The following is a 15,674-nucleotide window of genomic DNA, read 5'->3' as shown; positions in this document are numbered from 1 at the left end:
CTTCAAACATCGATGAGAGGCTTGTCGAGCATAAGAGTAGTGTTAATCCTCTCATGTAGCTGACTATGAGGATGGCCATCCCCTTTAGATCCAGCATCAAGCTCTTCAGACCACATCCCAAAAGAGTTACCTTCACCCTGATTTCCACCACCCGGCTTCACCCACGCTACAACCTTTGGGTCCATCCTATGCATACTATCCTTCTACTTGCATCCTAGGGTCCTTCCCTTGTCACAACCATCCTTCTGGCATATATGACCGTTATAGCAATCAAATCGGCGACATCGACCTTCCTTCCTGCATGGATATTCCTTGACCAAATACTGGAGCGCCTGGAATGCTGCTGGTTCCAGCTTCCTATGGTCAAGCGTACAAGATTTGGCGGTGCATTTGCCTAATAAGTGGAAATTGTTGCAGAGTTTGTTAACATTAACCCGGGTGTTGTAGATGTTCCATCCAGTTGCTGTAGGGGTTCGGATAGAGATATCTAGGCGCTCGTTGTTAGCGTTTAGAGGAATCATGCCGGGAACGCCCCAGCGAGGGAGGGGCATGCGAGATGGAGGATGTTTCTGCATTTTCCGAACCTGTTCCCTCCATCGGAGGTACAGAGGACGTTCGAGTCGAGGTTCTGTTAACTGGGATACGGTCGAGCTTGAGACTCGGTCGGGGAGAGTGACCCTTGGAGCTTATTAGCATTTGATTTAGGCGTCATAGGAGGTGCTATAAATGTACCTTTTGGGAATCTCTGCACATTTGACCATTATGATGTCCGCTTGTGTTGCCCGTGGCGAGGCGTCCATTACGTCCTGTGGGAAAGCTTTGGAGAATTGGCGGCTTCGACATACGGAATACGGATGGAAACGACACAAATTTACAGTCAGGAGGCTGGAAGTTGTTTAAATCACCTCGAATGACGGTGGCCTTGCCATTGTGGGTCTTCAACAAGTCGTTGTAAGAAGCGGTGAAGGGTGGGCCAAGGAAGATATGCTGGCATAGCGGATCTTTGACGTAGTATTTGAAGGCCTCTTGAATCTTTGTCTGGACGCCATTTCGATTTCCTACATTAATGAAGTCAAAGAATCCAAACGCATTGGAAAAGCTACCCGCGAATGACCCAAGAGCGCGCGGTGTGGCGTCTACTAATTTGGCTCTCCATGCATCCTTCGATAGTTCTTTTAGGTCCACATAGACGCGTATTATCAGGTGGAAAGCCTCTGGAATCATCAAGGTTTTCGATACATATTTGCGGATTTCTGTGTCCAGCAGGTGCGAGGCTTCAGCGCCACCTTTGCCGTTTGCCCGTAAAAGGTCGTCTTGGAACTTCGGGATAGAATTTAGCTAATGAGCATGAGTGGATATACATTAAACTTACATGGTGGCTATGGCCATTGATCAGAACTAGAACAAAGTTATTTCCAGCTGCGGTTTCGCCTGTAACATGTTCGTAATCTTGCTTTAGCTGGGTGTATTTTTCCAGCAATGTCTCGTAGCATTTGATCAGGTCCCTTTGATGTTTCTACACCTATTTGTCGTGTCCTATGTCTGGTCTTAGTAATAATCATTCATAATTGGGGTAGCGTCTACCGGATTTCTTGTTCGGTTTGCTCCCCAGCGAACTTGAGCCTAAGTAACTGCGATTCGAGCTCATCGAACTCTCTTTGGCCTCCCATATTTTGGCCACGACTAGAAATGAGGGCTGCTATAGATTGAAGTCGAGAAATTTCATCGTAAACACAAACGTTCTGAGTGAAGGTTGAGAAACACGCAACGTTGTTGCCGGGCCAGCCGAATTTGGTTAGCGTGGTGTCTTTGCCGCTTCCTGAGGAGCTACAGATGGTCAAATTTGTAATCGCTGATATGAAACCTGTGATGATATTTTGTTAATATTCGCTCTGCTGAAAATCTTGAACCAGAAGACACCGGTGATGTTGAAGGCCATGATAATAAGTGAAGATGGCCGGCTCAGGATGAAAATGAAGTGTCTATCGAGCCGAAGAATGCTGCCATAGGGAGAGCTAAAGAAGTCTCAAGTTAGTCAGACTCCAAGCTTTCGTTGTCTAAACCTTGAGGCTTGTGCCCTGATATCTTTACTTCCTTGCACCTCAACCTAATGCCTCTTTGCGAATTTGACGGTCTTTGGACTTGATCTCAAACTGGTTCCAATTGGATGAATTGAAGGGCTTGTCAGGGTCTGACGTTAAAAGGGTTTCCAGACCTTGGTTATGGTCTCCCTATCAAAGTCGGTATCTACGCGAAGTCAGTTAGCTAGCCCTATAGAACGATACCAGGGAATAGACGCGCAAAGGATGGATATGTGGGCCGAGACTTGAACGCCTCATCAAAGCTTCCCACTTGGTTTGTTACGAGAAAGAGAGGACCTTTGTGATACTGAAGAATGCGTAGAACAATAGGTATACTGTTGTTTTGGTAAGCGAATATTGTATCCGCTTCACTAAGTAACATGATGCAATTACATTTGTTTAGCCTTTTAAACTAGTTACTCCTAGCGGCATTACATCGTCCCTTTAGTCTAAGAAGGCAGTTTCTTCACTGTTTCAGAAAGAGGATCAGGAATGAGCGAATCTTACAAATTTTATTTCCCTCTCGGCCAAGTTTGACATTAATACATAAGATCTGGCGGTATTCAATTAGACAAGCCTGTAAGCCGGAAATGGTTCGTTCACCAATGTAGACTTGAATGCAGCGCGAAGTGAGACCTTCTAGCTTACTAAGGTCCAAAACGTAGGCACTGAAGTAGAAGCGCATCACTTCAGCGATAGAAAATTATTTTTGGCCTACCTGTGAGAAACTGATGGGGGTGGTCTGCGAAACTGTGCCATCCACCGTCCCACCAAAGAACTTTCATGGTAGGTGGACTTGGAGTCGTGGGTTTTGCTTTCGCTAACACGTTTGTCAATAATCTCATCACAAGTTCTGAATAGATTCTAACGGCTAGTGAAACGAACTTTCTTGCTATGCGACTGCGAAGAAGAAAGACGATAGGCCTCAAATGCTCATCAATGAGTTAGCGTGTCTGAGGTCTTCTCGGCGTGAACATTTTTGGTAACCTAGAGCATCTTATAAAAGGAACTTTGAAGAACGAAGCATGTGCGTAGTATCATGAGAGCTTTCAATAGAGTGTTGAAAACCCCCTTTATTAGTGAATGAAAAAAATTTGGATGGTACAGTCCGAAAGACTTGCGATATCGCTCTGGAAACGGATAGTACAGTCCCTCGCGAAAGTCATTAGCCACCCAGTGATCTAAGCTCTAGATGGGTGAAGTTAGCTATTTTAGCATAGCAATATCTCTGTTAAAAATTAATTAAATTTAAAAAATTTTAGTTCTATAAGAAGCCTATATATAGGCTAGTTTCTTAGTGTTATAGCTAGTTAATAGTAAGTTAATCTGCCTTTATTTTAGATAACTTCTTTTATGCGCTTTAACTAACTAAAGATACACTTCTTATAATTAGCTAGTTAAATTTTTAACTACTCCTTCTATAGGACCTTTACTATTTGCTAGCAAGTAGTAATATATTCTTGTTACTTTAAGATGCGCAACTTTATAATCTGCTAAATATTCTTAATTAGATTTAAATTAAGGCTCTATAGAAGCTACTTTATCTAGATTATATTATAATTATTTATATACTTTTAAGTTGCCTTTGTAGTGTGTATAGAGGCTCTATCCTGCATTTAGATGCTAATCTCTTAAGCCTTTATAAGTTCCTAATAAAATAGAATCCTAATGTTGTGTAGAATCTAGCAGTATTTTCTAAAGTTGTTGCGCTTACTGTTAGTGTTAATATAAAGCTTTAATTTACTATTAAGAGATATTACACTAAAAACACTAACTATAGTTCTTTTAGACTTAAATGTAGGCTTTAAGGAGCAGCTTTTGTACCTACGCCTAGCTCTTTAATATACCTATAAAGGCGTAGTATCTAATCTAACTTTAAACATAGCCTTATTATAAAACGCTATACAAGCTACGTCCTTATCTTTATTAAATTAGTGTATTTAAGTAAATTAGAGTTGCTTTTCTTTATACACAGCTAACAGCTAAGGCTTACAGCGTAGGCAGAAGGCGTAGTACTTGTTTTTTGCAAGGTATTTCTTTATAGTGTAGGCATAGATCTAACATCTAGCGCTTACTTTATAAAGGTAGAACTGCTATATTATATTAACAGTATATTTAGACAGCTCTTTTCTTAAGGTTTTATTTAGCTTTAGACTTATTAAAAATAGGGTTCTTTTAATAGAGTTATGGTGGGTTAATTTTAGTGCATTTGTGTGGTGGGGGAAGAACTTGGCTAAGTGGCCAATCACTTATGCGAGGGTACTGTACCATTCATTGGATAAAGAAGCGTCTGGGTGTTATTGCTCGCTAGTTAACACTGTCATCACATAGGTCACTAAAATGAAAGAATCTTTGAGGCTATCCCTGACTTCTTCAATCCGAACCCGAAGACAATCTCTCTTAACGAAACTCAACAGGCGTAGTCGTCCCTCAATAGCTTCCTGTTCTGCTGGAGTTAAACTAGCGTAATACTCACTGGCAAACAAGATAAGGGTGAACGGACGTATAAGTCCTCTAGGAACAGAGCTGAAGATTGCTCTAGGTGAACAAAGATAAATGTATGGAGACGAAGATGATGCTTTACATAGAACAACTCAACGCAGATTTTCATCTTTAAGTCTGATCCGGTGATTGTTTGCCTGCTTAACACATGATTAGCGATCAAGCCGACGTTTGACGCATAGAAGATGGGCTATATAGATTGACCGGACTGTTCAGAAATTGACTGTATGTCCTTACGCTGGACCTTCCGGGGAGGCGGGTATAGTACTTCCTTTACTAGTCTATGTTATTAGATTAGCTTATTTATGACCTGAGTCAAAAAGTGAACGAATCTGTATACAAGGCGAGGCAGCTAGCGAACTTAATCTGCCGCTTCCAGAGGGCAATACAAACGCGACCACTATAGTCGAAGGTCATAGATTCAGGTAATCTCCAATTCCAAGATTGAACGAAATGGTCCCGGAGTCCGACGAACTCCTAGCTAGGCCTAGCGAATTCTGAAGTCTTGTATCAAGGGCATCCTCGAATTCGAGTCTAAGTCTTCACTTTCGTACCCGTCCGCACTCTTCTACCAGACATTAGCTGCAGGTGAAAATATCATAGTTCTATCTTTCTTTTGCGGCCTACATATCGAGGGTCTCTTGTACAATGGCTGAGTGGGTCACTTGCTAGAGGAAAAGCGTGGTTAGCCCAACTCTTGAATCAGGATATCTCGTTTTCCATTCCACTTGGCTATGTGCTGAAGGTGTTGAGGAGTTCATGTCGAAGTGCCCACGGTCACTCAGAACCCTTCTCTATTAGCACCAAGCCAGCAAAGTCACATTGGTTATCGTTATAATGGGTGGCTTAGAGTACTATGACTTAGGTTGGAGGATCAAGTCCAAATTTCCGTCCGATACATGACTGAATTAGTGCAGCACTCTTTTGGGGTGGCGGAGGTCATACTTACTGCTTCTAGCACGGCAATACCAGAGCACATGGTGGAGAGCTATAGGATTAATGAGAGGTACAAATTAAGGTCCTAATCTCCCCATCATCGAATTGAGTCTTTCATCTCTTCTACCCTGTCCCCTTCACTTTGAATATATTCTGGTTTCCCAAGGTTAACTACACAACCCTCCTGCTATGGAAAGAGTTCCGAATGCGTTGGCCACTTCCACCACGTTCATAATCGGTCCTCCCTTTTAAACTAACCCGATATCGGCGGCCGAATGACGTCAAATATTTTATGAAGCAAATGGGCAAATAAACAAAATTGTACGATACTAGCATCGAATACTGGAAGCGTTTAAGACTAGGGTATTGCTTCCAAGGCTAATGCTAATCTGCTTGCTGACGTGGAGTTTCTGTTTTGTTTTCATGATGTTATAGGTAGGCTTTAAGGTAAATAATAGGCACGTATTTCGAATACCAGAAGTTCTTTAGCGCTGGTTTCTTTACGGAGCTTCGAAGCTTGAAAATTTGGATTCCAGCACCGAAGAAGTGGAGATGCCGCGTCTGGCAGAGTAGGTGCATTAGAGCTTGTAGGCATCTTTGCAGAGTATTTCGTCGTACTACTTGAACATTGTTGAGGAAGATTTAGATGCTTGAATTAACGAATTAGTAGTTGATAGGCTGACGGAAAGGGCTGGATGAACGAACGTGAGCAATAGCAGGATTCTTCGAGAGCGCGTTGGTAATGGAACCCCGTTGCCTGGCTCGAATATTGGAGCACTGTTGTGAATGATTTGGAAGCCATCCATTTAGCGCATAATAGGTACTCTTCACAGAGGAGTTTGAATTGAGTGATACTTTGTTTGCGAGTTTTAGTACTGTGTGCTTCCAAACACTCTGATAGCTCGTACTATAGCTTAGTCAGTGGGGTTACAAAGAGATAGAGATACATTCTACACACTCCTAGAAAAGCGTGGTTGGATCCTTCTGCTCTTTTGACAGATTGAGCAGAGTTAAGATCATTCCAACTAAATTCTGCCCTGCTCAAGACCTAATCAACAAAGCTCCCGTGATTGCTACAACAGGCGCATAACCCCAGTGGGCCCACTCCCCATCCCCAACCATCCACTTACACACTACGCCATCCACCACCGCCTGCGCTGCTGTGGCCAACAAGATCCACCCCAGTACTTTCTCTCCGCTCTTTCCCTTCCCAAAAAATGCAGCGACATAGATAGCACAGCCGATGAAGATGTCTCGTGCGCCGTAGATAACCGTCATTGCTTCAATGAGGTTTTGGTCAGCAGCGGAAATGGAGGGCGACATGACGAGCTCGAAGAAGGTGAGAGCGTGTGCTGGACGTAAGATAGCGTTTATGCCAAAACCAACAAAGATTGTGGCGAAGACGGTGCTGGCTGTGCAGAGAGCGGATGCGCGAGTGAATGGCATATTGAAAGGTGTTGGAATGACTATTGTAGGTGAGCGGGTAGTGAAGATTATAAAGACCCCGTTGAACAATACCTTGATGCCGGGTTTTCTGGACTTCGTGAAGTATGGAAGTTTGCAGTCGCTTGAAATACTCGGACTCTAGAATTTCGTGATTTGCTTCGAGACTAACAAGGCAGCGTTTACCTTATATAACGTATACTTCGTGCTACTCCGGACCCCGCGGGAACCGTCCTCCGACGCGTCTAACGCACCTTTTCCGGAATAGATCGACTCCAGCTAGGCAACCCACCAATTAGCAAGGATTATGATCCCTATTACACGTGCTGTCGCGCCCCTCACGCGGGGCGTTGATATTGACCATTCCTGATTGGCCGCATGCGGTAGAGTCACAGCTAAGGGATGGATTCTGCTAACCTTTGTCATAAATGGGTTATGGTCGAACTTTTCTCAGAGCATGGCTGATTATGAAAGAGATCTGCGTTGAAGAAAAAACATAAGACATACATGTATGCATTACATTGCTTTACATTACCGTACAAACTTGATATCACTTCGCGATAGAAATCTCCGAATACCCTTCTTCGCCTTTGGCCCACTCTTAACGAGAGCAGCCTTCGCTGCATACTCGAAGACTTCATTCAGCCCAGTGCGGTTTTTGACAGATGTCTCAAAATACGCAAGAGCCTTCATTTTCAATGCGAGATCCTCGCACTAGAGCGCCTTGTCAGCACGACGTTCACTCATCTTAATATAGTTCGAAGCAATCTTACCTCCGGTATTGTTGGCATTACTTGACCTATAAGCTGTAATTGTTTTATCGATGCAGGATTTTCTCGCAAGTCTGCCTTGCATCCAACGAGGATCTTAGGAACATTTTTGAAGTAGGTATCTACTTCCTTGCTCCACTAGATTAGATTAGTGATTGGGATGCTAGACATTCATCTACGCTTTCACATACAAAAGTGGATACATTGTCGAAAGAGTCTGGGGTATTGATGTCGAAGCAAACCAGGACGACATGCGCGTCTTCGTATGATAGCCGGCGCAGCTTCTCGTAGCCATCCATTCCCGTGTTGTCCCACGTTACCAATTCTACTTTGACGCCTTCAACATCGACGAAGCGGATAAAATTGTTGAAAATGTCGAGTTTGTTGGACTGGAGCAAATTAGCTGAATTCGTGCATGGCTCCTAGAAAACAAACCTTGGGTAGTTGACCAGAACCTTTGTTCCATGCACTGGTATCAGGGTTAGTGGTGATTTAGTAAAGATGGGTGATGCGAACGCACTACACAAGCCAGGTTTTCCCACAGTAAGTGTCACCGAGCACTATCAGCTTTCGCCGCACAGTTTCTCCTTTCATTGTCCGTGTGGGTCCGAGTTGAGTTCGGTAGGTCAACTTGCAAGATAACTCCCCGGAGGTTGGACAAGATAACTCCCTGGGGGTTGGACAAGATGAATCCCTCAAATGCCCACAGCCAGGACACTTCGTTTCGGACAAGAATCGCAACGTCAATGATTTGCAGTTGCAACATGCCCAAGTGCCTGTGGGAACATTCTTTCCGGTATGGTTGGTCGAAGTCGTACCTCCACTTATTGGTGTGGTGGGCCCTTTGTCCATTTCCCGTGGCTTCGAAACTGGAACAGGCTTACCATCCATGCAACTGTTGACGTGTATTGAAGCTGCGTTGTCTGGAAGCCCCGACAGACTTGAGCTGCATATTGGACAAGAAGGCATAACCTCAACAGTGGGGCCACTTTGAGTCTTCTGCAGATTCAAGTCAAGTCTTGAGCTGCTCTTCTCAAGTGACCATCCTGGCCGCTCCATGGTCCGCCCATACTGTATAGCAACAGGGTCTGGAGTTCTCGCTTTATCTCTTGATATGTTCTCGGGTGCGGGGAATTGATCAAAACGTCCAAGAGAAGGCTCCCCAACAACCTCAAGCCCTACGTCATAGATTCGGGAACCATGTGTCGATATGTTTGCTCCTGGGTTTGGTTTGAGGACAGATGCTGTGGCTACCACTTTAGGTAAGTTATCATCTCCTGGAGACCATTCTGGCTCTGGTGGTTTTAGTAACGCAAATCGGTTTCGCTGCCAGCGCTGATATCGATTTGCAAGATCTGAATTCAAGCCAATGTCTAACGCCGGTGAAGAAGATATGATAGCAGGCATGTCGATATTTGATGCGTCCATATGTTCTGGCCTAGATAAGTATGAATCTGAAGCACTCCGCCTTAAGTTGGTCCCCTCGGAAGACGATTTGGTCCGGCTTTTCTCCGGTTGAGTGGTTGAAGGGACGTTGACAGCCACCGGAAGTGCAGCTTTAGCAGTTTCTGGAGATACCACAATCAACGGGAGGTCTGGTAGAGGTGTTCTGGCATTCGAAGGCTTGGTCGGAACTATTTTGGGGGAAGGGCTCTGTGGAGGAATATCGGATGTGGCTTTACTCTTAGGAATTGAAGGCTGGGGTTGAGTTGTGATTGGCGCTTGAGGTTTGATAGGTGGAGTAAGTATTCTCTCGACACTCGATGGCTGAGCAGAAGCTTGTTGTTTAGCTTGTTCCTCTGCTATTCGGACGTCGAGATCGTCTTCGAGGCGCTTTGAAATCCCCTGTCAGCAATGCGAACTGGCTGTATGAGGAATGGAGAAGTACCTGAGAGTCTTGGAATGATGGCGTAGATTGATTTCCTACTAGCGGTGTTTCATTTCGCTCGGCAGGACTCTGAGCTAGTTGCTCCGAGGAAGAAAGCTCTGGTTGAGGACGTATCATAGCTAGACTTTCCGAGCCGTCGGGCGGTGGAGATGGAATCTGCTTCATCTTTGCTTGGTGGGTTTCAAGCAACGCTGCATATGCCTCCCTCTCGTCCACCTTATCTTCTACTCTGCAGAGTTGAATGAGTAGAGTCAGGCATTGTTCGTAGCCTTTGAAGCCGTTTCCTCTTAATTTTTTGAAACCCCGAAGAGAACGTCGGGCTTGTAGGTGCGCCTCCATATACTCTTTGTTGTTCATCATCAGTTCAGCCAATTTCATGGTGTCCCATAACAAAACCTCGTCTGGCTTGCCAACCTGGCACTCTGTGATGGAAATTTTATCCACCATACAAGATTTCGCTTTGCCCCAATTGCCCTGCAAGCAATAAGTCTCGACAAGCAATGTCAATACTTCAACCTTTGACACGCCACTAACGGTTGCGATTTGAAGGGGGGCATAACTGGATTTCACAGGCATTCGTGACAAACAGTTGCGGAAGAGTCTTTCCGCCCCTGCGAGGTCTCCCGACTCTTTTCGCTTCATGCCATTCTTTAGCAATGCCCTGATTATCTCGTTCTCGATATCCGAGTCACTGTCAGACTGATACTCGCCGCCAGGTCCCTCACAGTCACTGGATTCGGCAGGCTTAGGCATTGGAGCCTCTAAATCTTCGTATTCATATACGGTGTTGGAATCTATCCATCTTAACATTGGTTCGTTGGCTCCTCTGTTGAAAATGTCGCCAAAGTCGGATCCATATTTGACTGACTTGATATCGCTATTCTCCACGGTAAGTGTTGTCGAAGCAGTAGATGCTAGATCTGCTGCTGAGCGAACACATTCTCGTAGGTTGTTCATTGAATTGAGCTCATGCTTGCTGCTCTGGTCGGACACTGTGCTTTGCAGCTTCTCGATCTTGGCATTCAGAACCGTTCCAAGGTTACGGAACTCCTCGTATAATTTATCTAGGTTCGGAATGATCTTCTCCGGGATTTGATCTGAAGATTTTTGAAAGGTCACCTGATTCCATCTGGGGGCCAGTTAGTACGCAGAGAAAAGGAGTGAATATAAGTTTTTGCTATCGCTGATTATTTTCTTTCAAATTTACCCGTGAGTACGCAAAGTTGTAGCCGTAGCAAAAAGGAATTATCAGAACTCACAGGATGACGGTGCTAAGGGAAAGTTGAAGTGCGCCACGATAGGATTGGATTCGCTCTCGGTACACGGCGATTTGATCTATCGCACTCTTAAAACGTATTTGTTTCCTTGGTCCATCGAAAAAAGATGTGGTTTTGTTGATGTTGTCAAGTAGGGTGTGTAGTTGTTCTAGCGTCCCGGTCCCATCTTTCAATGATCTCGCAAGATTCCTCCAATGACTTCCTACGTGGCCAGTTGCTTGGAGGTTCGCCTTGAGATCTTTTTGATCAAATGTTTCCTTCATAGACTCCAGCACGTGCTGGAATCCTTCGACATCGTTTAGCAATCCGATTAGCGTCGCATCCACTACGCTCACTTCGTCGCGAAATTGGTTAAGAAGGACCGTAACTTGGACAGAGACTTGAATGAGCGTAAGCACACTAGCGGCGATGGATAGAGGGTCAGCCATAGCGCACTTTCGCTATAAGGGCCGTCGAAACATGGAATCTTAACAGTGGGTGCGATCGATAAGGCTGCTGGAGGGAGCGGAGTTTAGCTGAGGAGAGGGAGTCCAGAACTCAGCCACATTGAGCTATTATGTGTAAAAATCGGGAAATTTCTTAGCGTTCCTCAGATCTTTTTTTCCCCTACAAAAATTGTATAGGAGATTAGAAACTTTATAGAACTTCTAATATATTAATAAATCCTTCCTAAATATTGTTAGTAAGTTAAAGCTTTAAGTTTATATAGAGGTACTGCTCTTAGCTTATTTTTTAGAGTAACAGTACAACAATAGGCTTAAAACAGAGGGCTAGAGAAGCCCCAGCCACCCAGACGCGTCAAATTAACTTAGATGGCGACCCTCCAGCCTATTCTACGCGGGAGAGGGCGCAGGGCCTGTCAAGCAAGGGCAAGGAGCCTGCTATAAGTACTAAACTAAAGTTAGCGCGTTGTAAGTTAAATAAATAGTAAGGGCAAAGTAGAAGAAGCTTACTACATCCTAGCGCCTACTAAGAGCAAGCCTGCCCCCTAGAAATTAGCACCTCCTGCTCTAGCTTAACAAGAATTTGTTCCCGTAGTTCCTGCGCGTCATCCTAAGCCTAATACCTTATCTAATATACTTTAAAAAAAGTTAGCATAGGTGCTTCTCTATACAAACTAAAAGCTTTAACTTACCTATGTAACAAGGTCGGCACAGTCAACCACGTGGCCTTCTCTCGCTTATAGATGTAACGATTCTACGAATTGTTCCATCTCGGGTCGCTCAGATCCTATCCGAAGGGTCCCCGTATCGGCCCCGACCATGACTTGACCTAGTCCCCTGCAGTTACCCCTATTCACCTAAGTATTTAGTCGCACCTCTCCTCTTAGCTAGCTTAGTAGTTTTCTAATATCCTTTTATACAAGGCCTATAGGTGTTAATAGCATTTCTAGGTTCTAAGTCCCCACGCACTTTTATATGCCTCTAAGTAGATTTCTACTGCATTTAGACCTATTGTCTTGCCTATGCTGTTACATTATATTAAAAAACTTACTTTTACTAGTAATAGCTTTATTAATAATATTACATTAATTATTTATTTAACTATATTTAACTTTAAAAAGTGTTTAATTTAGTTTAAGTTATAGTTTTTATATACTATTATATTAAATTATCTAGTTATTATAAATAAAAATTTAAAAACTTTTTATTAACTACAGCTTTTAAGTTTAAAACTTTTTATTTTTTATAATTAAAATTACTTTTAAAAAAGTTATAAAAAGTGCACTAAAGTAGAAACCTAAAGACTAACGTACCTAACGGGTTGGCCGGCCACACGGGTTGGCCGGCCACTTTTGCTAAGCCCCCACTAAACTCTACCTATCTACATAATGCCTTAACAACAACACTAGATTAAATCTTCTAAAGAACGTTAGATATAGCTTGCTTTTTAGGCTTTTAAATAAGACTTAAAACTCTTCTTGCAACGCGCTGCAGCTATCTATAATGTCTCTTACACAACACTAAGCAATTAACGCGCTAGACAGCCTTTATAAGCAGAATGCTAGCCTAAATTAAGAAATCTAACTAAGCTTAAAAAGAAAGTAGTTGTTAAGTACATACTTAAGCTTATTACACGCAGATTTTCCCTTAAGCTTACAGCTATAGCTAATATAGCTAATTCCTTACCTGCAGAGCACAATCTAGGCTAGGTTAGCTTAAACTAGACTAGTATGTAGGTTAAGCACTGCCCTAAGTTTATAATAAAGTTTAATTATAAGTATAATTATAAAAGAGCGCTTTATAAGGATCTAAAAGTTATCTAGGGCTAGTTTTGCCTAGTAGCTAACATAAAAGCTAAGTACAGTATCTAAAATAAAGACAAGTATAACTTTAACAAGTTAGGCTTTATAATAGGCTAGATATTAACTAGAGCAGTTATTACAGCTTTAAAAAAAACAAGGACAGCTAAAGGTAATATAGTAAGGTAATAAAAAGTAGATAATAGTTATCTAGAGCATTAACATAATAGAGTAGGCTATAAGATTATAAAGCTTTAAGCAGTAAATAAAGCTGCTATATAATATAAATTACATAAAAAAAAGTAAATTTAGGCAAAAAAAACCTTAATAGTTAAGAATAAAGCTTGTCTAACTGCTTTAAAGGAGTTTAAAGCGTGTAGTAATAGGAAGAAGCTAAAGACGCAGGTGCGCACTAAAGAAGGTAAGCTAAGTTAAAGGAAATATAGGTAGTGTAATTAAACTAGGCATAACTTATGTATATGTAAGTAAGTAGTAGAAGTAGACTCTAAATAATATCTTATGTTGTATTACTTTATATAGAGCTAAAGTAGGCTGTTTTGCGAGAGAATAGGGTGGTTTTAGTGGGGGCTTGGCAAAAGTAGCCGGCTAACCCGTGTGGCTGGCCAACCTGTTAGGTACGTTACTAATAACTTATTAAAATTAAAAATAACTACTAATGCCTAACTTTTAACTACTTTTAGACCTTAGTATAAAGCTTATAACACGCTCTAGCTGCAGCTAAAGTAAAATACTTACTACTAAAGCTAAATAACTACTAACTTTAATAGCTAAACCTTTTTTTATAAAACCTAAAGCTAAAAACTTACTAAATTTAAAGTTAAACTTTAGTAACATAGCTTTTAAAAACTAAGTAGCTTAATTAAAAGCATAAATTAAGTAGCTAACTAGATTAAAAACTATTAGTTTTAATTAACTTTTACTAACTACTAAATTACTTTTAATAATGCTTTAAATTACTTTTACTATACTAATAGTAAAAAACTTTTTAGGTACTTTTAAGCTTTTTTAAAGCTACTTTACTAAACACACACTTAAAATTAAGAACTTTATAAATAGTAAAGAACTTATATTTAAATACTAGTAAGCTTTTATTATAAATAAACTTAACATTAATTTAGATTACTATTAAAGTAAGTGTGCACACATAGCATTAGTATAGAGACACACTACTAGTATTACAAAGGAATACCTAGAGCCTAGATACCTAGCTAAATTAGATAACTTTTAGTTTAAAAATATAAAAAAAATAATTAAGCTTTTATAAACTTACTTTATTACTAGTAATAAAGAAATAAAAGTGTAATAAGCGTTTTAAACTTTAAAAATAAGTAAAAAAAAAGTATTTTTTACTTTTAAAGCTTACTTTATTAGTGCTACTATTAAAGAGTTTATATTAAAGTTAGAATAGTTTTTCTACTTATAAAAAAAGATACTACTTAGCTTAAAAGTACTAAACTTAAGTTTTAAACACACTTAAAAAAGCTTTTTTAAAATAATAGTAGCCTACTTAATAGCTTATAATATAAAAAAAAAACTTTTACTATTTTAAAGTAAACTACTAAGTATACTTAATAATTTAATATTAAACTTATTATAAATTAATCTTAAAAAGTTTTTAGTAATACCTCTAAAGCAGTATACTATTCTAGTGCACCCTAACCTGCACCTATGTTAGTACCTTAATCCACCCTAGCTACCTACTAACAACCTAGCTAGACACTTGTCTTTAAAAGATAAATAACTTCTAGTAACTATTATAATTATAGTAAATTAAAATATTTTACTAGTAATTATTCTATCTCTAAAGTATAAAAAATTAAAGTAAAGTAATAAAAATTTAAAAAAAAGTTTATAAATATAAATAATTATAACTTAAATTTTTTTTAACGTACTTCATAGGCGAGTCGCTCACACACCTGAGTTGCTCACTTTTGCTAAGACCCCACCCCAACAAACTCTATTATGGCCTATAACAACCCGCTCTGGCACTATATAGTACAGTACAGCCTAGAATATTATTTAGATACTACTTCTACTTCTTGCTTACATGTTTGCGCGTTATGCCTAGTCTAATTGCACTATCTATAGCGCCTTTAGAATAGCTTACCTACTTTAGCTTGCACCTGCTTCTTTACCTTCTTCCTGTTACTGCGCGCTTTAAACTTCTTTAGAGCTATTAAGCGTAGGCCTTCTTAAATTATTAAGGTCTTTTTTACCTTAATTTGCTTTTTTTTATGTAATTTATGTTATGTAGCAGCCTTATTAGCTGCTTAAAGCTTAGTAATTTCCTATTATGCTAACACTAGCTTATGTGTAATTATTGCTGCTCTTTTTAAAACCTTTTTAAACACTTTAACTATAGAAGTTAGTAAACTATTTATATACTTCTAAATTTTTATTTTTATAAGTATTAATTATAACTTAAGTTCTAAAGTATTACTTAGGGTTTATAACTGCTAGGGCTTATTATATACAGGTAGTAGTAGTAATAGAGTGCGCAACTTTATATTAAGG

At 40.7% G+C, this 15,674-nt stretch overlaps 3 protein-coding genes across 3 annotated transcripts; all 3 read right to left on the bottom strand.

Annotated features, from left to right (window-relative positions):
- Positions 1–2: 2 nt before the first annotated feature.
- On the bottom strand, positions 3–1,670 carry BDR25DRAFT_315994 (uncharacterized protein; the record flags this gene model as incomplete). Its single annotated transcript, XM_033691564.1, has 6 exons — positions 3–166; positions 374–635; positions 733–1,338; positions 1,373–1,431; positions 1,523–1,536; positions 1,585–1,670. 6 exons carry the CDS (start codon positions 1,668–1,670, stop codon positions 3–5), a joined length of 1,191 nt encoding a protein of 396 aa, XP_033545357.1.
- Positions 1,671–6,560: 4,890 nt separating this feature from the next.
- Positions 6,561–6,965, bottom strand: BDR25DRAFT_290227 (putative integral membrane protein; the record flags this gene model as incomplete). Its single annotated transcript, XM_033688504.1, has 1 exon — positions 6,561–6,965. The coding sequence occupies one exon, from the start codon at positions 6,963–6,965 to the stop codon at positions 6,561–6,563; it is 405 nt and encodes a 134-aa protein (XP_033545356.1).
- Positions 6,966–7,493: 528 nt separating this feature from the next.
- On the bottom strand, positions 7,494–8,326 carry BDR25DRAFT_373086 (GTP-binding protein rho3 precursor; the record flags this gene model as incomplete). The annotated part of the gene is made up of 4 exons (XM_033697264.1): positions 7,494–7,676; positions 7,736–7,870; positions 7,924–8,154; positions 8,258–8,326. The coding sequence occupies 4 exons, from the start codon at positions 8,324–8,326 to the stop codon at positions 7,494–7,496; spliced, it is 618 nt and encodes a 205-aa protein (XP_033545355.1).
- Positions 8,327–15,674: the final 7,348 nt, after the last annotated feature.

Source organism: Lindgomyces ingoldianus (assembly GCF_010093535.1).
Source record: "Lindgomyces ingoldianus strain ATCC 200398 unplaced genomic scaffold BDR25scaffold_24, whole genome shotgun sequence".
In the NCBI taxonomy this organism is placed as follows: domain Eukaryota; kingdom Fungi; phylum Ascomycota; class Dothideomycetes; order Pleosporales; family Lindgomycetaceae; genus Lindgomyces; species Lindgomyces ingoldianus.
Note: the sequence above shows the minus strand (reverse complement) of the source record. Positions and strands in the feature narration are given on the sequence as shown.